Genomic DNA, 19824 nt, shown 5'->3' with positions numbered 1-19824 from the left:
TGAAGAGACTAGCAGTCCCTCAGGGAGCTGGCTGTATTGACTGAACTGTATATAGATGATGATGGGAACAAACACTGCAAATAAAAGGGCACTGGTCTCCAGCCTGATTTTTGAGAGGAGTGGTGAAGCGCACTGTTACATGTAGGGGTTTGTCCAGGATCTGAAGCTAGTTAACATGGTTGGTGACCCGGACATGGAGGAGACCCTGCAATGACTGGTAAAGCAGCAGGAACGGACACAGCAGACCCTGCAAAACTTCCAGCAGTCCCACCAGGCTGAGACACAGGCCTTTCTGGCCTGGCAGGCGGAACAGCAGCAGAGCCTACAGGACTTTATCCAGGAGCAGACCAGTGTGCAAGGGCAACTCCTGCAGTGCATGGTGAGTCCTATGACAGGGGAGGGTATCTGGCTGCTGAGTTGGGGACTGTGTAGGATGAGCATGGTGGATGATCTGGATGCCTTCCTTGGGACTTTTGAGCGGGTAGCCACGGGCACCAGGTGGGAGAGGACAACCTGGGCCCTCCAACTTGTTCCCTACTTAACTGGTGAGGCCCAAGCCGCATACATGGCCCTGAGCAAGGAACAAGCTCACAATTATGAGGCGGTAAGAGCAGCCATTCTGGACTGGGTAGGCTTGTTGGCCAAGCGGTACTGACAGAAGTTCTGGTCGTCCCAGTGGATGTTGACAGTGTGGTCCTGGGCATACACCCAGAGGCTGAGGGACTGGGCTGCGCGCTGGCTGAGACATGAGGCGCGGACTATAGAGGAAATCATAGATACCCTGGTCCTCGAGCAACTACTGCAGAACCTCCTGGAGACCATACATGTATGAGTGAGACGCCACCAGCCTGGCACCGTCGAGGCAGCCATCCGATTGATGGAAGAGTACATAGAGGCCGAGGGACCCTGGAAGGAGGATCAACCCCAAAAGGACAGGGGAGGATGCAGACAGAGCCGTTTCCTGGGAAAGGACAGGAGAAAAAGGGGGAGCCCCGAGAAGCACCCAAAAAGCCTGCTTGTCTGATGTGTGGCAGTGTGGGAGACCGGATATGGAGTGCGGGTGGGCAGAATTTTATGGATAGACTCAAGTTGAGGGACAAAAATGGGGGCTGAGCCTGTCCACCATTCCCATGAAGGTAGGAGAAAACCCCAAACGGGCCTGGTAGACATGGCGTCAGGCTGTACACTAGTACAAAGGGTGTTGGTAAAGCCACACTAGCAGCTCCCGGGGGCAAGGATGGCCCTTGGGTGCATCTATGGGGACAAGAAGTCCTTCCTGGTGGCTCAGGTACCCCTGAAAGTGAGGGGTTGCTTCAGATGGAAGCAGGTGGGGATGCTGGATGGGCTACTGTACTCAGTAGTGTTAGGCCTGGACTGGGGCCCACTGCTTAGAAGGAAGCAGTGGGGTACCCCGAGAGGAGGGGCAGAGATACTGAGCCAGAGGGTCCCCAGACGAAAGGATGGGCCTAATCCTGTCAGTAGCGAAGAAACTCCTAGACAACAGAGCCCAGAGAGGGTGGACCCATGGGAAGGGTATATGGGGGAGCTGGCCAGCCTGAGCCCTTCAGAGGAAGGGACGGACCAAGGGGAGCATCCCATATCTCTGCTCCCTGCGGATGAGGCCCCAGACCCGCAGAATAGAGGTATGGGGGAAACTGAGGTGTGGGGGCCCCACCCAAGAGTGGGATGAATTTAGAAACCCAACCCGAGGTACAGGAGGTACTGGGGATGGGGTGCCCGCAACGCTGTGACAACCTGCAGGCAGAGGCGAATTAGGGGGGCCACCCCTCCCGGAGCAGTGTACATTCTGTGGGAGAGGGATGGAGGATCCACCAACAGAGGTGGCTGGGAAGTGTCCAGCCAGGAGTGGGGAGCCTTCCCTGAAAGGGCCCGCCTGAATAGAAAAGGCCAAGGGGCAAAAGGGCTAAAGTAGGCCGGCCCTTGCCAGTCTTAGTGGGTGAGGTGTGTAACTGGGGCTAGCCAGGAGACCTGTGCCATGCCCCTGTTAGCCCAGCTCCAAGTAAGGAGTATTAATTGGAGCTGGCTGGGCGTGGCTCACCTAAGGGGTTAAGGAGAAACACCTGCTGGGCCTAATCAGCCAGGAGAGTATATAGAGCTGGCAGGAAGGAAGAAGGGAAGGGGGAAACTGGAAAGGGAGGAGCCTATGGCTGTAGTTCCCTGCTAGCTGAAGAGACTAGCAGTCCCCCAGGGAACTGGCTGTATTGACTGAACTGTATATGGATGGTGGTAGGAACAAACACTGCAAATAAAAGGGCATTGATATTTGCACAGAAGAGGTCTCCAGCTGAGTTTTGTGGAGAAACCAGGAAGGCAACATTACACTTAGATTCTTGCCCAGAAGAGCTTACAATCTATCTTCCTACATCCCTGCAAAGTGCTTAGAATACTCTTATGTGCTAGATCAATAAGAATAAACTACCCTTAAATTGTACATATATAATGCTGTATGTTTATCTGTGGATTTTGGTGATGTACAATAAAAACTCAGTAGATAATATCACCACAATGAATTTTATGTCTATCAGTAGTAGTCATTTGTATTGTGGTACCACATAGGCGCTTCAGTCATAGACCAGGACTATTGTGCTAGGGGTTGTACAAAAACAGAACAAACAGATGGTCCCTACCTCAAAGAGGTTACCATATACCTCACTGCCATGAATTCCAGAACAATGGCTGGATTACAAATGAATGCTGGTAAAATCTTTTCACTTCATCATGTATTCTGTTATGCTACATATTTTACAGAGACTCTCTTCCAGAATGTTAAAACATTTTATTTGCATTATGTGCTTCTCTCGCACTGCAAAGCTAGGCTCCCTCAATGGCATAAATACAACTGTACCAATTGTGGAAGGGAGAAAAATATAATCAATACTTTTAGAATTGTGTGAAATTGCCTAAAATTTTTTTATACATAAGAACATCATGAGTGTAAGACTCAATAACTTGGGATCTTTGAAGCAGCACAAGAACTGAATGAATTAGAAAGCTAGGATTCTCTTCTATCCAATGGGATAAAGCTCCTGGCCAGATCTCCAGCTCATGTAAGCCACTGAAGCTCTGTGGAGTTAGAAGTAGTCTCAGTGGGTGAGGATTAGTGGGCAGAGTGCAGGTGAGATGGTCAAAGATGCTTGATAAGCGCCATTTATCACAAGTACCATCACCACATGCTTTATATATACCTAAATCTGAACTCAAATAGCAATTGAAAATGAATTCGATATGGAAAAAGAGGGCCTGATTTTTGGAGATGCTGAGTACCTGCAACTCTCAATGATTTAAAATGTCCATATCACCAAAGCACTACCCAAAAAACCTGGTTGAGGTCAAGCTTAGAGAGAATAAACAACAGAGATCACATCTGAGTTTTGCAAACAGGAACATGTTTACTCAGCTTCCACTTTGCTGCTTCCTGCATGAAGATCACTCTTTACAGGGTAGAGAAGTTGAGGCTCAGAATAGTTGGCTGTGTGAAGCAAGGTCTAACCGTAAACTGGATGGCAATTCTGTGTCTCCTGCATTAAGCCTGGAGCTCCTAATTTATGTTAGCTCTACTGCTAAAACTATAACCCCTGATTTCTTCTCCTCATTTCAGTTTATTTAATTTATAAAATGAAATATCCAGGATGAACATTCACTCTTGTCCTGCTATCCATTACTGAAACAAAACCTTTCAATGCTTCTGAACCACATTTGTTGACATTACTATTCTATGGGAAATTCCAGTTTCCAACTAGTTCTAGCCATGGCCTATGGAGTCAGGGCTTTAAAAGGAGATCGAGGATTGACAGAGAAGGTCACTTTTGAATTCACAGCACTGTGGCTCTAGCCCTAGAAGCTCGAGTTTTGGCATCATCCCAAATGGGAGGAACGTGAGTGAGAGATTTAGTACCTAAGTGTCCTTCATTATAAGTGGGGGGAGGGAGAATTAGGCAGAGCCTTGATCGCTACACAAAGCTCATTTAAGCCCAGTTGGGGTGTTTGTATTCTCTATGTAAGGCTGGCTGCCGATGAAAGAGGAATTGGTTGCTGCTCACCTATCCAAGCCGTCAGGTTTTTGAACAAACTGTTGTTCATAAACTACAGCAAGTTAGAGAACAATGCAAAAACAAAACCAGCACTTCCCTCCAATACCTTCACCACTCAGAGCCCTTTGGATTTTTGGTGGGTCCTTTCAGGATGCCTAGACTCTCCTCTTCTCTCCTCCCTCTCAGCCTTCAGATTCTCTCTCCCTCCACCTGTACGGTCTCTCTAGAGTCCAGATAGTTCAAGCGTGGAAGTCAGAAGGTTCCCCAACATTCCACGTTAGCAACTTCTTTGATTGTGTTGTAACTGTTCCAGACAGGGTGTGTGATAGGTGACAGTGAGAAACCCCAGCAGTGAGGAAAATCCTAGCCAGGATGAGGTTCAACTGCAGACAGATAGTGTGATGTGTGCATACCTGAAGCCAGAATTTGGCAGAATCTTTGTATTATTAATTAGCTGTTACATGGTGTTTTGCACTTTGAAAGCACAAATACTATTAAAAATCATCTGACTGCTGTTAATGTATTAATCCTCATGACATCGCTGTGAAGTAGGTAAGTACTGTTCTCCCCAAACAGAGGAACTGGATTAGAAAGGTTGAGACTTGTTATTGTTATTTAGTTGTATGATGGTAGCACTTAGAGGCCCCAACAGAGTTAGGGTGCTAGCCACTACATGAATGCTTATTTAGACACAAGACAGACAATAGGTGAGATAGGAAACAGTGTCACTGGGAGGTCAAGGGACTCACCTAAGGTAACCCAGCAGGTCAGTCATTTGAGAGCCAAGACTGGAAGCCGAGTCCCAGTCCAGTACCTACTCCACTAGACCCCCTGCCTTTGATGGGACAATGTAAAAGTTTTTTTCTTATATCATAATCTCTTTACTTATGTGACAAACCCAGGACAAATAGCTACAAAGGGAGGGGTAGTAATTAGTCCCAAAGGGGTTAAAAGGCCTCTCCCTATCCATTGAGAGGAGATAGCCATGGAGAAATAAGGTTCAGCTGGAACAGGGGTTACCAGGGAACTAATTAGGTTCAGCTGACCCCAATTGCTGGAGACCTTTTTACACCCTCCCTGGTGGGAAGTGGGGGAGGGGTTGTGGCTGAGTAGGTGCAGCAAGAAAGACTGCACTCTGTCTCCAGAAGGGGAGAGAAACAGAGCAAGAGACTGACTGAGAAAAGGATCAGCCAGACCCTGCGTGACTGGGAAGGACTTTGCTTTGCCCAAGCCTGTGTCTCCAAGGCAAAAAAGTACTGAGCCAGCTGAGGAGAAGCAGGTACTTTGCCACAATAAACTCGTATCAACTCTGTTATGAGTGTGCTGTGAGGAACTAAAACAAAATACCCCAAAGAAAGTTAGGCTAAAACTTTGCTTAGTTTCAGAAAGGGACCCAGCTTCATTCAGGTTTGAAGACACAGGAAGTTCCAGCAGCCCTCTGAAAGGGAGATGGAGAATGAATAGCCTTATAGGGCTCCCTACCTAAAATTAACTCCTCTTAGCTAATTATGCTACCTGACCCCCCTGACTTTATCTTTCTGGTAATAAGTTGTCCTGTCTCTGCCTAGTGCTAGATCGCTGCAGCATAAAGGTTTCAGGGCATTAGGATGAGGATCTCTTTACAGGATATACCATCTATTTTAGGTCCACATTTACCCCTGCTTCTACATATTAACCTGGGGCTGTCTCTTTGTTAATCCCTGCCAAATAGTAACCAGAAATGGTGGCAACATGATTAAAAGGATGAAACAGACATTATTGAAGTAAATTTTACACATATTAAAGAGAGAGAGACAGAGCCAACTAACCCAGACCTGGCTTGCTCCTCTGTGATTGATTGGGCTGTGCATTTGAGAGATTTTTGGTTTTTGTACCACCACAAAGAAAAGGGGAAAAGAAAATCTCCTTGGAGCAGAGAAAGTCTTTTGGTCGGTGTTTGTAGAGCTCCCAGCACAATGGAACCCTGGGCCATGACTGGGGCCCCCAGCAGGCCCTATCACAAAGCAAATGATCATCATCATAACAAGGGATGCAACCTCCAAGCAGATGCCTTGGGCAAGTCGCTTAGTTTCTCTATGCCTCAGTTCACCATTTGTGAAATGGGGGCAACAGTAGTTTCCTGCCTCCCAGGGTCCTTGTGAGGAGAGCTATAGTAAAGATTGTGAGGCATGTAGATGCTAGAGTGATGGAGGCCAGATAGCCTCACTAACCTTACATCTATTTGTGGTGCCTTTCTGTGTGCTGCCTCTGAGAAGGCTGCAAGCTGCTGGCTGTTCAAGGTTTGGGGTGCTGGCAAAAACCCACTAGTCCAGGGGTTCTCAAACTGGGGGTTGGGACCCCTCAGGGGGTCATGAGGTTATTTCTGGGGGGGGGTCAAACCCCACTTTGCCTCCAGCATTTAAAATAGTGTTCAATATAAACATGTTTTTAATTTGCAAGAGGGGAGGTCGCACTCAGAGGTTTGCTGTGTGAAAGAGATCACCAGCACAAAAGTTTGAGAATCGCTGCACTAGCCTGAGTCCAAGGAGCGGGGAAGTGCAGGGGTCCAGCCTCCTGCTTTGGCTTTGGCCACAGCTCCTGCATGAGGAACAGGGGCTCTTCTGTTCCGGGGACTGTTCCCTTCCCAGCCCCCAAAGCTGAGGGCACAAGGGCCTGGGGTTGGCTGCGCTCCGGGGGCTGTTCCCTGTTGACCCCAGGGGGCCAGCCCAGGCTGCCATTAAATCCCCCCTCCCGTCCCGAGCCCTCCTGGGGGCTCCGGCTGGGGCCAGGCAGGGGCTGTCCGGTAGGTTCCCCTCTAGGCACACGTGCCCACAGGCTGACAGGGGCGTCCCCTGCCGGCGGGGGAATCCCTCGGGCGCGCTCAGCCCGGGCCCCGGCCGGCTCATGCGCAGGTGGCGGCGGGAGGTGGAGCAGCCCGGCGCCGAGCCCCGCGGCGGTGACTGCAGAGCGGCGGCCGGAGGAGCGGCGGGGGCCATGGCGCAGCGGCTCTTCCCCCTGCCCAGGCAGCAGTCCCTCTACCCGCCCAGCGTCCGCAACCCCTTCGTGCACGAGGGGCGCCTGAGCGCCCGCGACAAAGCCCGGGTAAGGCCGGCGGGATTAACGGGGCAGCTGCATCCTCGCCGGTGCAAACGGGGCACGTGCGTGGACATGACGGTGCCGGGGAGCGGGGAAGGGTCTGGGTCTGGGTCCGGGTCCGGCCTCGGCTTCCCGCCCAGGCTGCGGCTGGCTCAAAGCCAAGGGAAAGAGGCTGTTTATTCCCGTGTAGCCCTTCCGCCAAAGCTGCCGTAAATCCAGGGCGGCGATTAGCCTGCAGCCGCCGCGCCAGGAGCAACCGGTCTCCCTCTGGCCACCCTCCCTCGGGGATCTCCAGGGAAGCAGCCCGACGGCCCCTGCGGGTGTGCACCAGCTAGATGGTGTTTGTCTTTTCCCTCCTGTCAGCGTGGGGGGTTGCAACGACCCAGCTAAGTTGCATGGACCCCACACTTCCCTTTCTGTGTGTGGACATACTGCAGCTGAAAGAGTACAGGGTGCTCCGACTGTGTGGTTAAAATAGGGGTCGTTTATACCAACAAACATCCCATCGCCCTCCCCCCTAGCTTGTCAGAATCTACATGGCTCTTTCCCATTTTGAACAGAGGGACTATCACCAATAGCGTATCTTGGTAAATATTGATTTCCCCCCTTAAAAGTAGCTCCCATTGCACTGGAGATGTTACACTTTTTTTGAAGAGTTAACCTTTCACTTTACTGTGGCTGTTTGGTCCAATTGACCAATTAGAGCAGGGATTCTCAGACCGGGGAGCGAGACCCCTCAGGGGGTCGTGAGCTGTCAGCCTCTACCCCAAATCCCACTTTGCCTCCAACATTTATAATGGTGTTAAAAAGTGGTTTTAATTTATAAGGGGAGGGGAGGACGCTGCACTCAGAGGCTTGCTATGTTAAAGTACAAAAGTTTGTGAACCACTGAATTAAAGGAATAGAACTTCTGAGGTGCAATGACTTTTGATGTTAGCGCTCTGGCAGCATCAGGTTAAAATTGGTCCATGAGTTGGCTCTAATACTACAATTAGATCCAGATGCAGCACTGGGATTTTAGATTTGGCTGGGGTGGGGGAGCATTTTATAACATTTAACAGCAGTAGAAATTTTTTCCAGTGGAAACATTTCCTTCCCAATCACTTCCTCATTCTTCTGATTCATGTCACCTTGAAAGTGAAACTGAATAGTAAGAAAATAACATCTTTTTTTATTATCAAAGCTTAGGGGAAATGTAAAAGAAATCAGCATAAAGAGTAAGTCAGTGTTTAAGATCTCATTTTAATAATTTAATGACCCAGTCCTACAAACAAGCAGGTGAAATACCTGTATGTAAATGAGTAGTCCCACTGACGTCAAAATTACAACTCGTGTGAGTAAAGTTACACCCTTGCCTAAATATTTGCAGTCTGATGGCTATGGTGGTTGTTTCTAAAGTAGAAAAGAAAATAGCTTAAAACATTATTTTTGTCATAAGAGAACTTTTAAACTCCATTCCTTGGGTTATTAATCTGTACAATGTGGCTAATACTTGCCTCGCTTTTAAATGGAAGTATAAAAAGCTGAATTATTATAATATTGATTTTAAAAGGACTCATGTTAAGCACTTCAAAAATTCTTTTCTGTTTTAAAATTAAATAATTTAAAACATACTTTTTTTTTAAAATGTTGACTATGTTAGCTTGGACAATGCAAAGAGGTATTCAGTTTCACATTATAGTTAACAGATTTTACTTGCAGGCTCAATTGAACTAGATTCTATGGTAGTGGATGCAAATGCTGAGAGGGATTGGGTTACAGACTTTTCTTTTTTCTCTTTAACCTTTTGCAATTAAAAAATATGTAGACACAATTATGATTTATGGTTTTAAAAATCTAATATTATTAAAATCTAAACTTTGAGCCAAATTTGACCCGACATTGTCTCAGTAAGGACAATCAACACAACACAGTGTGGCCTAATCATCTTCCACTTTCTGCTGATACATCATTAAATATCGGGGATAAGTGTGTAATGGAATTCTAAATAGTTCTATATATCTATACATTTTAAATAACTCGCATTGAAGGTAGGTGAGGTGGGGGAAAGGTAAGACGCTTGCATAACAATTTACCATCAGTATTTACTCTGTTCTGCTTTAATGGTGGACTGAAATGCTTCTTAAATACAAACACCCCAGGATCTGCAAGCATGGACTGCACACCTCTCAGTTGTGCCATTGACTTTAGTGCAACTGCAATTCCCCAAAGGTGTAGGTTTCCATACTAGCAGATCCAGTTATAGAATACAGAAACTTGTTTTCAGAAGCCTGCAATTTGAAACCATGGTTCATTACTCCAGATCTCTACAATAATCTCCACTTGTTCAGCAGTTGAAGTATGTTCCTGTAAAACTACAGGAGGAGGGGGAGGGAGATTATACAGAGGTACAGTTTCAGGCCCCATTGCTGCAAGGTGCACTGTGTGGTGAGCCTGGCACCCATTCACAGCCCCCCTCAAGGCCATTGGGGTTCTCCCTGAGTGTTGGGTTCTGCCTGTGAGGTGCACCTTGTGGGTCAAGGCTTGACAGAGAGACAGGAGGCCAGTGGGAACTGAAGATCCTGCTTTTCACTCAGATTCTGCTAGCAAAATGTTTCTTGTGGACATTGGACAGCAGCGAATGTTCATGTTCGAACTTCTGCATAAAAACAAATGCTTTTCTTTAATTCCTTTCTAGTCTTCAGTGAGATGTGGTATCACCCCATCCTACATTAGAGGCTTAGTCAAATAGTTCAGTTTCCAAATCTAGGGGGGTCCTTTGTGGCTTAGAATATTTTTTTACTCTTTAACAAAACTTAATATAAAAATAAACATTTTCAGGACGCGTTGTCTGGATAGCTGTATTCTGCTGTAAACCCAAAGGCTGTGCTGATACATGGAAACAGGAAAGTGAAACTGATTAGTCTGTTTTCATTGTTGAAGCTGAGTGCAATGCAAAAAGTAAATAATGTCAGACATGGTGAAAAGTGTAGTCAACTTTAAAAGACCTCTGGCATTATATACGGCAATATAGCAACTTACTTTTAAACAAAAATGTTTTTTTAACCTCACAGTGCAGCTGTTTAGAAGAGAGAGGTTCTCTTTAGAAGATGAGGAAATGGTTTCCTCATCACATGGGATTACTTGAGTTTGGAACCATCTGAAAAAAGTAATACAAATCTTTTGAAGCAAACAGTGGATGTTTACCTTGCATCCCAGAATATAGCCAGTCATACCTGCTAGGGGCAGGTTTACCTGCTCAGGAGCTGTAAGAAGGTGGGATTTAGCAGACCTAAATTTGTCTCAGTCCTTAATCATCTCTGTATGTCAATTTGACATGTCCGTCTAATATTAAATGTGTGTGCTATAGGTGATCAGAAAAAAAGATGGCAGTATCTTTGTTGTGTTAATTAGGAGTTTATAGCTCAATAGCTCTCCATTTAAAATGTGTGTGTATTCTACTGCCAGTAACAATAGAGGGGTGTTGTATCAGAATAGCCCATCAAGGCAAGCAGAAAACATGTTATCATTCATGTAGTGGTTGTCACCAAAGGCTGCAATTACGATTTTAAAAAGATTGTGCTATGAGCTGTACAAACCACAGGAAGATGCAGCCTTTACCTCAGAGAACTTGCAATCAAGTTTGAAACAGATGTAACAAGCAAGTGTGATTAAACAAAGTGAAGGAAGGAGTAGAGTATTTAGAAATAAGATCACATGAATTTACATGGATTTCCCAAGCTTGATGGTGGCCTGCTATTTCCAGTCTGGAGTTAGTTCATCAGGATGGTTGTCTTTTAAAATAAATAAATCTGCTATCCCTGACTGCTGCATTATCTATCATTCACAGGCTGGCTGATTTTCATGGGCCTAACACCAAAAGTATGTATCGAAGAGAGGATAGTAACCGTATAGATTAATTCAGAATGCATGTTTTATGTGTAACGGCCACCATCTTGGCCAACACAAGGGATTGAACTGGAGATCTCTAGGGCTAAAAGCTTGAGTGTCTGCATCTTGAGTTCAAGAAACAGACTCTCTAGCTGGGAGCTGTAACAGACTCATCTTGTGTGGACTGGGCACAGAAGAGGACATACTGACTAGTGGGTTACATATGCATAAAGGGCATCATGGAAGAAAGCAGAAACAGTCATGGGAGAAATAAACAAATGGAGGTTTGCCATAATTGGCAAAGCAAAAGAGGTATGAGGGAAAAATAAGAGACTAGAGTGGATATGTTAGAGAGGGACAGAATTGTGAATAGCCTGGAAGATGAGGACAGGAAGCTTGAATTTGATGCACTGAAAAAGTGGAGCCAGTGGAGGGATTCAGAGAAGGGGATGACATAATCAGAGCACAGGGTAAGGAACATGATCTTAGCAACTGTATTTCTTAATGGATTAGTGGAGACGGGGGCAATGTGCTTGTCAAAGAAACCAGAGAGGAGGAAGAGGGAGATAAGAGAAGATGTGAGCCTATCTGTGTGGAGAGAGAAAAAGCTGGATTTTGGAAATCTTATAAAAGAGGAAAGGGTATCATTGGTATAAAGCCTAGATGTGTTGGATGTAGGAGAGGGAGGAGCAAAAGGTGATCCCAAGATTGAAAGAGTGTCAAGAAGGATTGGGCGTTGTTCACAGTGTCAGATGCTGGGGTGGAGCGCTCGGTTTGGGAGGAAGTCTAAAGAGTTCAATTTTGATCTTGTTAAGGGTAAGCTGGTATTGCAACATCCAGGAGGTGGCAGAAAGACAGGCCAAAGTATGAGATTGCATGGATGGAGACCCGGCAGGTATGGAAAGTGAGAATTGTAAGTCATTGTTTTAAAGCTGGTACTTGAAGCCCTGTGAGCAGAGAAATCATCGCTTACTAAATATGTATCATACATAGTGATGATGGCATAACATATTATAAATGTTGTATCATAGCCTAGGAGCAGTAGGGAGGAGATGTAGTCCTTGGGAGGTGCCAAAATAATGGGCACTATGATGAGGGAGAAGGTGATGGTAATGAGGAAGATAATAGCTAATATTTCAGGTTATTCTACAAGGGATGATGTGAGTATGTGGATGCGCAGGTGTACATTCTGTAGTATTGCTATCTACCTTACTGAGTTGGGGTGTTTGTGACTGTGCTAAATGTATTAATAAAACTGTTTGTAAATATAGAAGAGTTCCAGTTGTATGTGTGCCTATTTTTTAAAAAGGCCCCAGAGGTGATCCTGGCAATTACAGGCCCGTAAGCCTAACTTTAGTACCAGGCAGACTGGTTGAAACTACAGTAAAGAACAAAACTATCTGACACATAGATAAACGCGATATGTTGGGGAAGAGTCAATGTGGCTTTTGTAAAGGGAAAACATGCCTCACCAATCTATTAGAATTCTTTAAGGGTGCCAACAAACGTGTGCCCAAGAGGGATCCAGTGAATATACTGTACTTAGATTTTCAGAAAGCCTTTGACAGGGTCCCTCACCAAAGTCTCTAAAACAAAGTAGGCAGTCATGGGATGAGAGGGAAGGTCCTCTCATGGATCAATAACAGATTAAAAGATAGGAAACAAAGGCTAAGAACAAATGGTCAGTTTTCACAGTGGAGAGCAGTAAATAGCAGGGTACCCCTGGATCCTCCCAGAATTGCTACTGGGACCAATGCTGTTCTGCATCTTCAGAAATAATCTGGAAAAAGGGGTGAACTATAAGTTGGCAAAATTTGCAGATGTTACAAAATTATTCAAGATAGTTAAGTTCAAAGCTAACTGTGAAAAGTTACAAAGGGCTCTCACTAAAGGGGGTGATGGGGCAACAAAGTGGCAGATAAAATTCACTGTTTGTAATATTAATACTTAGAAGACAAATAAGGACAAATTTACTTTTGTATGAAGAAGATCCAATTATTTTTGAAACTGTAGGATGTCATGACAAGATTGAAGGAATGCTGAAAGAGATGAGAGAGAAACAGACAAAAGGAGCATTGGAGCCAATGGAGTATATTGAAGAATAGGATGAATAATACTTAGAAATGCTTCTAATATCCAACGTGAATTACAGACATTAGTTAATTTAAAGGGGAGATGTAAGAATCAAGACAGTGAATATATTTTATCATAGAATATCAGAGTTGGAAGCGACCTCAGGAGGTCATCTAGTCCAACCCCCTGCTCAAAGCAGGATCAATTTCCAACTAAATCATCCCAACCAGGGCTTTGTCAAGCCTGACCTTGAAAACCTCTAAGGAAGGAGATTCCACCACTTCCCTAGGTAACCCATTCCAGTGCTTCACCACGCTCCTGGTGAAAAAGTTTTTCCTTATATCCAACCTAAACCTCCCCCTGAATGATCATTCAACTGTATGAATCAGAAGTTGCTTTCCAGAAGTTATTTCCTGATGGGGAAGCTCAGCTGTTTGACTTTGCTTTTATTGAACAAGAAGTAGTCACTTGTAAAAATCAGATTAGAAGTGCTGTCTTTGAGGGAGGAATGCTGCTATTTAGTTGCAGGTTTAAAAAAACTGGCAACGCTTGCATGGTTTCTAATAAGAGCCAATCATCTTAACACCACTTGCTTGTTTTTTGTACGATATGCTTCTTGCTGCAATGTACCTGTCTGGTTTTGGAAATCCATTGTTAAATGGCTTATTATTTACATGATCCTTCAGATATAACTTTCAAAACAGGGTTTCCCAAAACAGCTTGAAAAACATTGCAAAATTATTTCACGATTTCAAATTAAATACAACACATTAAGCTCTTTCATTGTGATTAGTTATGTTGAGATGCTTCATGACATCCAGTCATGCCTTTGGATGAGTATGGTTTGTGCATGAATCCTGTTATATACAGCAGCAGTATTGTAGAATAAAGCAAGATATGGTTACATCATGATAAAGTTTAATACTGTCAAATATTTGCATTCATATTAGCATGATTTATGGTTTTATAGCCTTTACTGAAAAACTGGATTAGCCAGTCTGCATTTTCCTGAGATGTGTCTATGACAGAGGTGGAAAGATTACAGCCCGCAGGCCACACCTGACCCATGGGCCCCTCCTGCCCGGCCCCTGAGCTCCTGGTGTGGGAGGCCCTCCCCTGCTGTTCCCCCTGCCCCGCAGCCTCAGCTAGCTCGCTCGCTCGCCCCGCTGCCGGTGCAACGCTCTGGGCGGCGGGGCTGCGAGCTCTTGCCCGGCAGCACAGCTGCAGAGCCTGGCCTGATCCAGTGCTCTGGGCAGTAGAACTGTAGCGCTGCCAGCCACTGGTGCTCCATTTTGGTGCATTTGCTCTAAGTGATCATAAAACAGAAATAAAGTTTCTGCTACCTATACAAATATCTGCCTGGTTTTGACCTCCTCTGTTGCCCGTCGTCCCTATTGAACAGGTTCTGGACCGGTTAAGGTCTCTGTGCTGCCAGCCAGTATCGCTGGGGCCTTTGTGGCAGCCCTTTGTGCAGCGGCGGCGTGACACAGATGATGACGCACATTGTCGAGGAATGCCTGCTGACTAGGTTCAGCGGTGGTCTAAAAGAACTGCATCACGCCACTGAAGATGCCATCCCTTGGCTAGACGACTATGCCCCTGCTAAATTTCCAATCCCCCTGTGCCAGTCAGTCTTGTAAGATCCTTTACTTAAAGATTCAGAAATTCCAGTTCCAACTATAGAATTTTCTCAAGCACCATTTGTGAAAGAAAAAATAACTTCCCCCTCCTTTTTATATAAACATCTGTTGTGTTAGAATTACATAATACTTTTCGTATTTAATCATGTAGCAGTGACATAAGTACCTTCAAGTCCACATTATGTAACTAGAGCAAATTGGTTGTCAGTGATTTCTGTTGATGCATTTTCTTCCTTTTTTTTCCCCTCCCAGACTGTCCTGTTGGGGCTTATCCTGCTTCCATTTCGTGCCATATGTATTGCATTAATTTTGCTGCTAGCATGGCTATTTGCAGCAATTGTGACTTTCTGCCATCCTGGAAGAGGGTCTGTGCCGCTCATGGGATGGAAGAGGTAAAAAGCAATGGTCCAACTTGGGGTAAATTTTAGTGATATATTTTAAAAGCTGCAAACTTTAATAAATTGTTTCCTTATTATTTACATGATCAAAGAAATATTGCAAATACATGCTGTGGAGAATGTGTCTGCTTTAGGATCAAAAGCATTTGGTGCATTTTCTCTGAGTGATTGTAAAGCAGAATAAGATTTCTGCTACCTATGCAAATATCAGGAAATCATCTTCTATGCGGTGGGCTGTGTAGTTTGCTGAGCTCATTGCAGCAGAGACTTTGGGAGCTAGTTTCGATATTAAGGCAGACACTTTGCAAGCCAGGCCTTTCCTTAGAAGTGGTTCTGGAAAGGAATATTCCTTGGAGTGGGGTACTCATTAACAAAGGAAGTAAAATACCTTTGGAATTCTGCCCGAGGATGATGGGAACAAGAAAATATATCCCTGTATATTGTTGATGTTACATAATAGGCAAACTTCGTATTTGGCCACCTTTTGTGCCCAGATTGTTTAATATTATTATGCATGACAACAAAAACACCTGTGACAGCTCACAAATCCCTTCTCCTAGGTGTGATGTCATCAAGGGGCTGTTTCACAGTTATATCTGTTATAAGCAGGGATTCTGGGTTTTGATCACTCAGCTTTGGGCCTTTCAGTATCTTGGGTGCATTCCAGATTCTTCCCTTTCTGTAGCCATATGATACCAGGCGCGAATAAAAACAGGAAGTGGGTTATAGCAAAACTGAGGAGTAGCTGAGAGTTAAAGTTCCCCTGTAAAGGAACATGATCACTTTCCGTCTTAATCAGGGTTTCTTTATTAAAACTGATCATTTGAAAAAATAGAATTGATGTTATTTGACTGGCTAATTTTGATTCAAAGTGGAATCCCTGTTTTTTAACATAAAAAAGGGGCAGTAGGGTCTGATTTCTCACATAGCTGGTGCATGAGTCTAGTAATTATAATGCATGACATGGAAACCTAACTTGCATGCTCTTTATTCTAAAGTGGGAAAGAAATGGTGGCTGGGGCATTTAATGGAGTTGATTCACTTACACATACTATTTGTTTTGGTTTCTTTTTTAAAGGAGAGTGACCCAGTGTGCCCTCCAGTGCTTAGGTCGTGTTATGTTCTTCTTGATGGGCTTCCAAGTTGAAGTGAAGGGGAAAGTAGCAGGTCCCTTGGAAGCCCCAATCCTTGTTGCAGCTCCTCACTCAAGCTTCTTTGATGGAATTGTTTGTATCCTAGCTGGATTGCCATCGTTCGTATCCAGGTTAGAGAACCTGTCGGCCCCAGTATTTGGCAGTAAGTATTGATAGTTACAGGTAAGGGGTAAAATTTTCGAAAGCAACATTATGACTTAGGAGCCAAAGTCCTATTTTTAAAAGTGACCGAGGGCCAGATTTTCAAAGATATTTGGCACTTACAAATGCAGCTAGGCACCTAGTGGGATTTTCAGATCTCAGTGAGGAAGAGGCTCCTAACTTGCTTAGGCACTTCTGAAAATCCCACCATGCACCCATCTGAATCTTTTAGGTGCCTAAATATCTTTGAAAAGCTGACCTATATTTCCACTGTCTTGCCCTCCCTAACACTGTCCTGCCATAATTTCAATCTCCATTGTCTTCCTTTGTGTACATGATTCAAGTGACCCTTGACAATCATCCTGTAAATCATTAGCCAGAAGATTCTCCTTTGGGCAACCTGGATGAAATGGGGAAAGGTTGGGAACTTCCCAGAAATTTCAGACTCTTGAGGGGGAAGGAGGCAGGAAGACAAAGGGGCTTCAGGAGTAACACAAACAAAAGGAACATGGTTCACGTGACTTTGGGGTGACTTTTGCCACAGGGAGACCTTGCCGCAAAACTGGATTTAGTGAGCCCACACTGAAGGCTTAGATACCCCTCTGGCCTGTGACAGGGACTAGCTCCACAGCAGCTCTCTGCATGTCTCCGCTCAGAGGAGACTTGAAGGAAGCAGTGGAATTGACAATTCCTGTGCAGATCTGCCAGTCATTTCCAGGAATGGGAAAGTTGTGCAAAGACTTCTCTACTTGACATGGATGGATGGAATGGATTTATCAAACCCTCAAAGTGCTGACTTTGCAAATGAACATACAAATTACTCGGGGTCTTGGGGGTGGGGAGTTAGTAAAGAAAATGCAGAACAGACCCATATCAAGGAAATTCAGAAAATGGCATATTCATGACACTGCTTCCTGTGTTTGAACTCGCTAAGCATTTGTCCTTTGTGTGTATCATTGATCTGTGAAGAAGTAGTTATGCAAAAAGGAAACCATTCCGAAGATTAGAATAGAATATGCTTGATTTTCCCATTGTCTGATCTCCTTCCTCCAATCAACCCAAGAAAAAAGAAGACCCACACTTTTATTCTTACTGAGGCCGTATACATGCTGTAGCCCTTTTACTAATCTCACGCCCTTTATTTTGTAACTCAAAGCCAAACTGTTAGTAGGCAACTAGGATAAGTAACCTAAAAACACTAGACTAGCATGAAAGACTTACTGATATTTGCTATGTAGTTTTGGGAGCACAGGGCAGGGAAGATGGTCTCGTGGTCCAGGCAGGACTGGGACTTAGGAGATCTGCATTCAGTTTCTGACTCTGCCACAGATTGTATGAACTTGGGTGCAAATCATGCAATTTCTCTGTATGAGGGGCAGTAATATCTTGTTTTTCCCATTCTTGGCCTGTCTTTTCTAGTTAGACTGGAAGCTGATCAAGGCAGGGTCTGTTTCTTACTATGAGCTTATTCACTGCCTAGGACAGTGGCACTTGATTTCAGTTGGATCTTCTAGATACTAGTGTGCCATGAATCATAATAACTTGAATCTGTCTTTCACAGCAATTCTCAGATCCCTCCAGCCAGTACTGGTATCACGTCTAGACCCAGATTCTCGAAGGAATACAATCAATGAGATAACTAAACGAGCAACATCAGGAGGCCAGTGGCCACAGGTAAAATAGGCTGTAAAGTGTCAGCTTTCCTTTTAAATTGTGAAACTTAAGGCTCAAAAATCCCATTCAGTTGGACACTGGCCTGTAGCTGTAACTTATAAAAGGCTTTTTAAAAAGGGAAAGGAGATTCCAGCATAATTACTCTTGAGTGACTGAGGAATCAATTCAGAACCCAAATGTACTAACAACTTGTGTTTAAAAAAAAAAAGTGTCAAGAACACTTACAGGGATGCTTCCCCCTGCCCTGAAGATTGGGGCCTCGAGCCTGTTGACCAGGTCACTTGAAACTTAGTAGGCATTTAGAGTCACCTGTGTTTTGGAAGCCACTTTACCATCTGCATTCGAGTTCAGCATGAGAGTAATGGATATCAGCTCTGCATGCCTACTCATTTGGGGTAACTTTTCAGCACCATGCTGTTTCTCTGCTTCTAAGACTACATCATCTTCCCAGCTGGAGTAGCTGGATGCTGGGGACCTCTGTGGAGAGATTAGTGTTGTGGGGAGCAGCTCTACAGTTACTGTGCCAGGCCAAAGGCTGGGATGGGCCCTGGAACCTTCGCACACCCCGTTCTTCTTGGAAGAGCAAGGCCTAAAGGATCCCTGTAGAAGCTGATCCTCTAGTTCTGACCTCAGCCCACTGCTGCCCTGTCATAAAACCCTCTGACTGACAGTACCCACACAGCCCCACACAACTGAACTCCCCATGACAGTCTGACCAAATCCTGCACCTATCCTATCCCATGCATTGGAATGGCACCTCTTTTACTGTGTGTGAAAGGCAGAGAAGCAACCAAGGTAGAAATCGGCACCTGGTCTCGTGCGTGTGTTTGTTTTTGTTTTCAGTGACTGAGAGAATGAGTTCAGTGGCTGAAATATCATGAGATCGATTTTTCTCAGAGCAGGTCCCTTCGTGGATGATTGAAACATCATAGACTCATAGACTCTAGGACTGGAAGGGACCTCGAGAGGTCATCGAGTCCAGTCCCCTGCCATCATGGCAGGACCAAATACTGTCTAGACCATCCCTGATAGACATTTATCTAACCTACTCTTAAATATCTCCAGCGATGGAGATTCCACAACTTCCCTAGGCAACCTATTCCAGTGTTTAACTACCCTGACAGTTAGGAACTTTTTCCTAATGTCCAACCTAAATCTCCCTTGCTGCAGTTTAAGTCCATTGCTTCTTGTCATGAGGAAACTGGCTTATTTTTGTTCCATAACTGGCTTCCTGAAGCAAAAATAAAAAGCATGTGAAAAGTCAGAGATGGCAATAGCAAGATATTTGTGTTTCTGTTGAACCGGAATGCACAGCCCTAATGATAAAGGGGTGGTCAGGACCAACAGCAGCCATAGAGCCCCATTTCCAGGAAACAAAAACCAAAACACATGTCATTTTCTCCCTGGGATGGGATTACTTAAATGTACCATGCATCATTTTCATTCCACAAGCAGCTTGCTCCAAATTCTTTAGTTAGGATTTAGGCTTCTTTAATTTGACTCAGAAGTGCATGTTCAAATTTGCCCTATGCATTCTTACAGCCGCCTTTGTTGTTTTTCCCATTTGTCGCAGGTCTGGAACTCTGCCATGCAAGTATTTTAATCAGACACCTAACTCCTATCTAGGAAAGCTTTTGAGTAATGCTGTGCTTAGAAACGGAGGTGTGATTGATTCAGCGCAGTTCATTTTCCTGGTGGAAATGCATGGTTGGATGGAATATAGACCAGGTGCACCAGAGCTTTGCTG

At 44.9% G+C, this 19824-nt stretch overlaps 1 protein-coding gene across 4 annotated transcripts in view; it reads left to right on the top strand.

Annotated features, from left to right (window-relative positions):
• The first annotated feature begins 6987 nt into the window (after positions 1 to 6987).
• LPCAT2 (lysophosphatidylcholine acyltransferase 2) overlaps positions 6988 to 19824 on the top strand; it is a 72764-nt gene continuing 59927 nt past the window's right edge. For all 4 annotated transcript variants that reach the window (XR_004002788.1, XR_004002787.1, XM_030581398.1 and 1 more), the window contains exons 1-4: positions 6988 to 7133; positions 14963 to 15102; positions 16187 to 16404; positions 17965 to 18077. Coding sequence is in view for 2 of the 4 variants with exons in the window: in XM_030581398.1 (XP_030437258.1) it covers positions 7026 to 7133; positions 14963 to 15102; positions 16187 to 16404; positions 17965 to 18077 (579 nt within the window). In the remaining 2 variants the exon portion in view is untranslated. The remainder of the gene's footprint in view (positions 7134 to 14962; positions 15103 to 16186; positions 16405 to 17964; positions 18078 to 19824) is intronic.

The sequence above is a fragment of the Gopherus evgoodei genome, chromosome 12 (assembly GCF_007399415.2).
Source record: "Gopherus evgoodei ecotype Sinaloan lineage chromosome 12, rGopEvg1_v1.p, whole genome shotgun sequence".
NCBI lineage: Eukaryota > Metazoa > Chordata > Testudines > Testudinidae > Gopherus > Gopherus evgoodei.
Note: the sequence above shows the minus strand (reverse complement) of the source record. Positions and strands in the feature narration are given on the sequence as shown.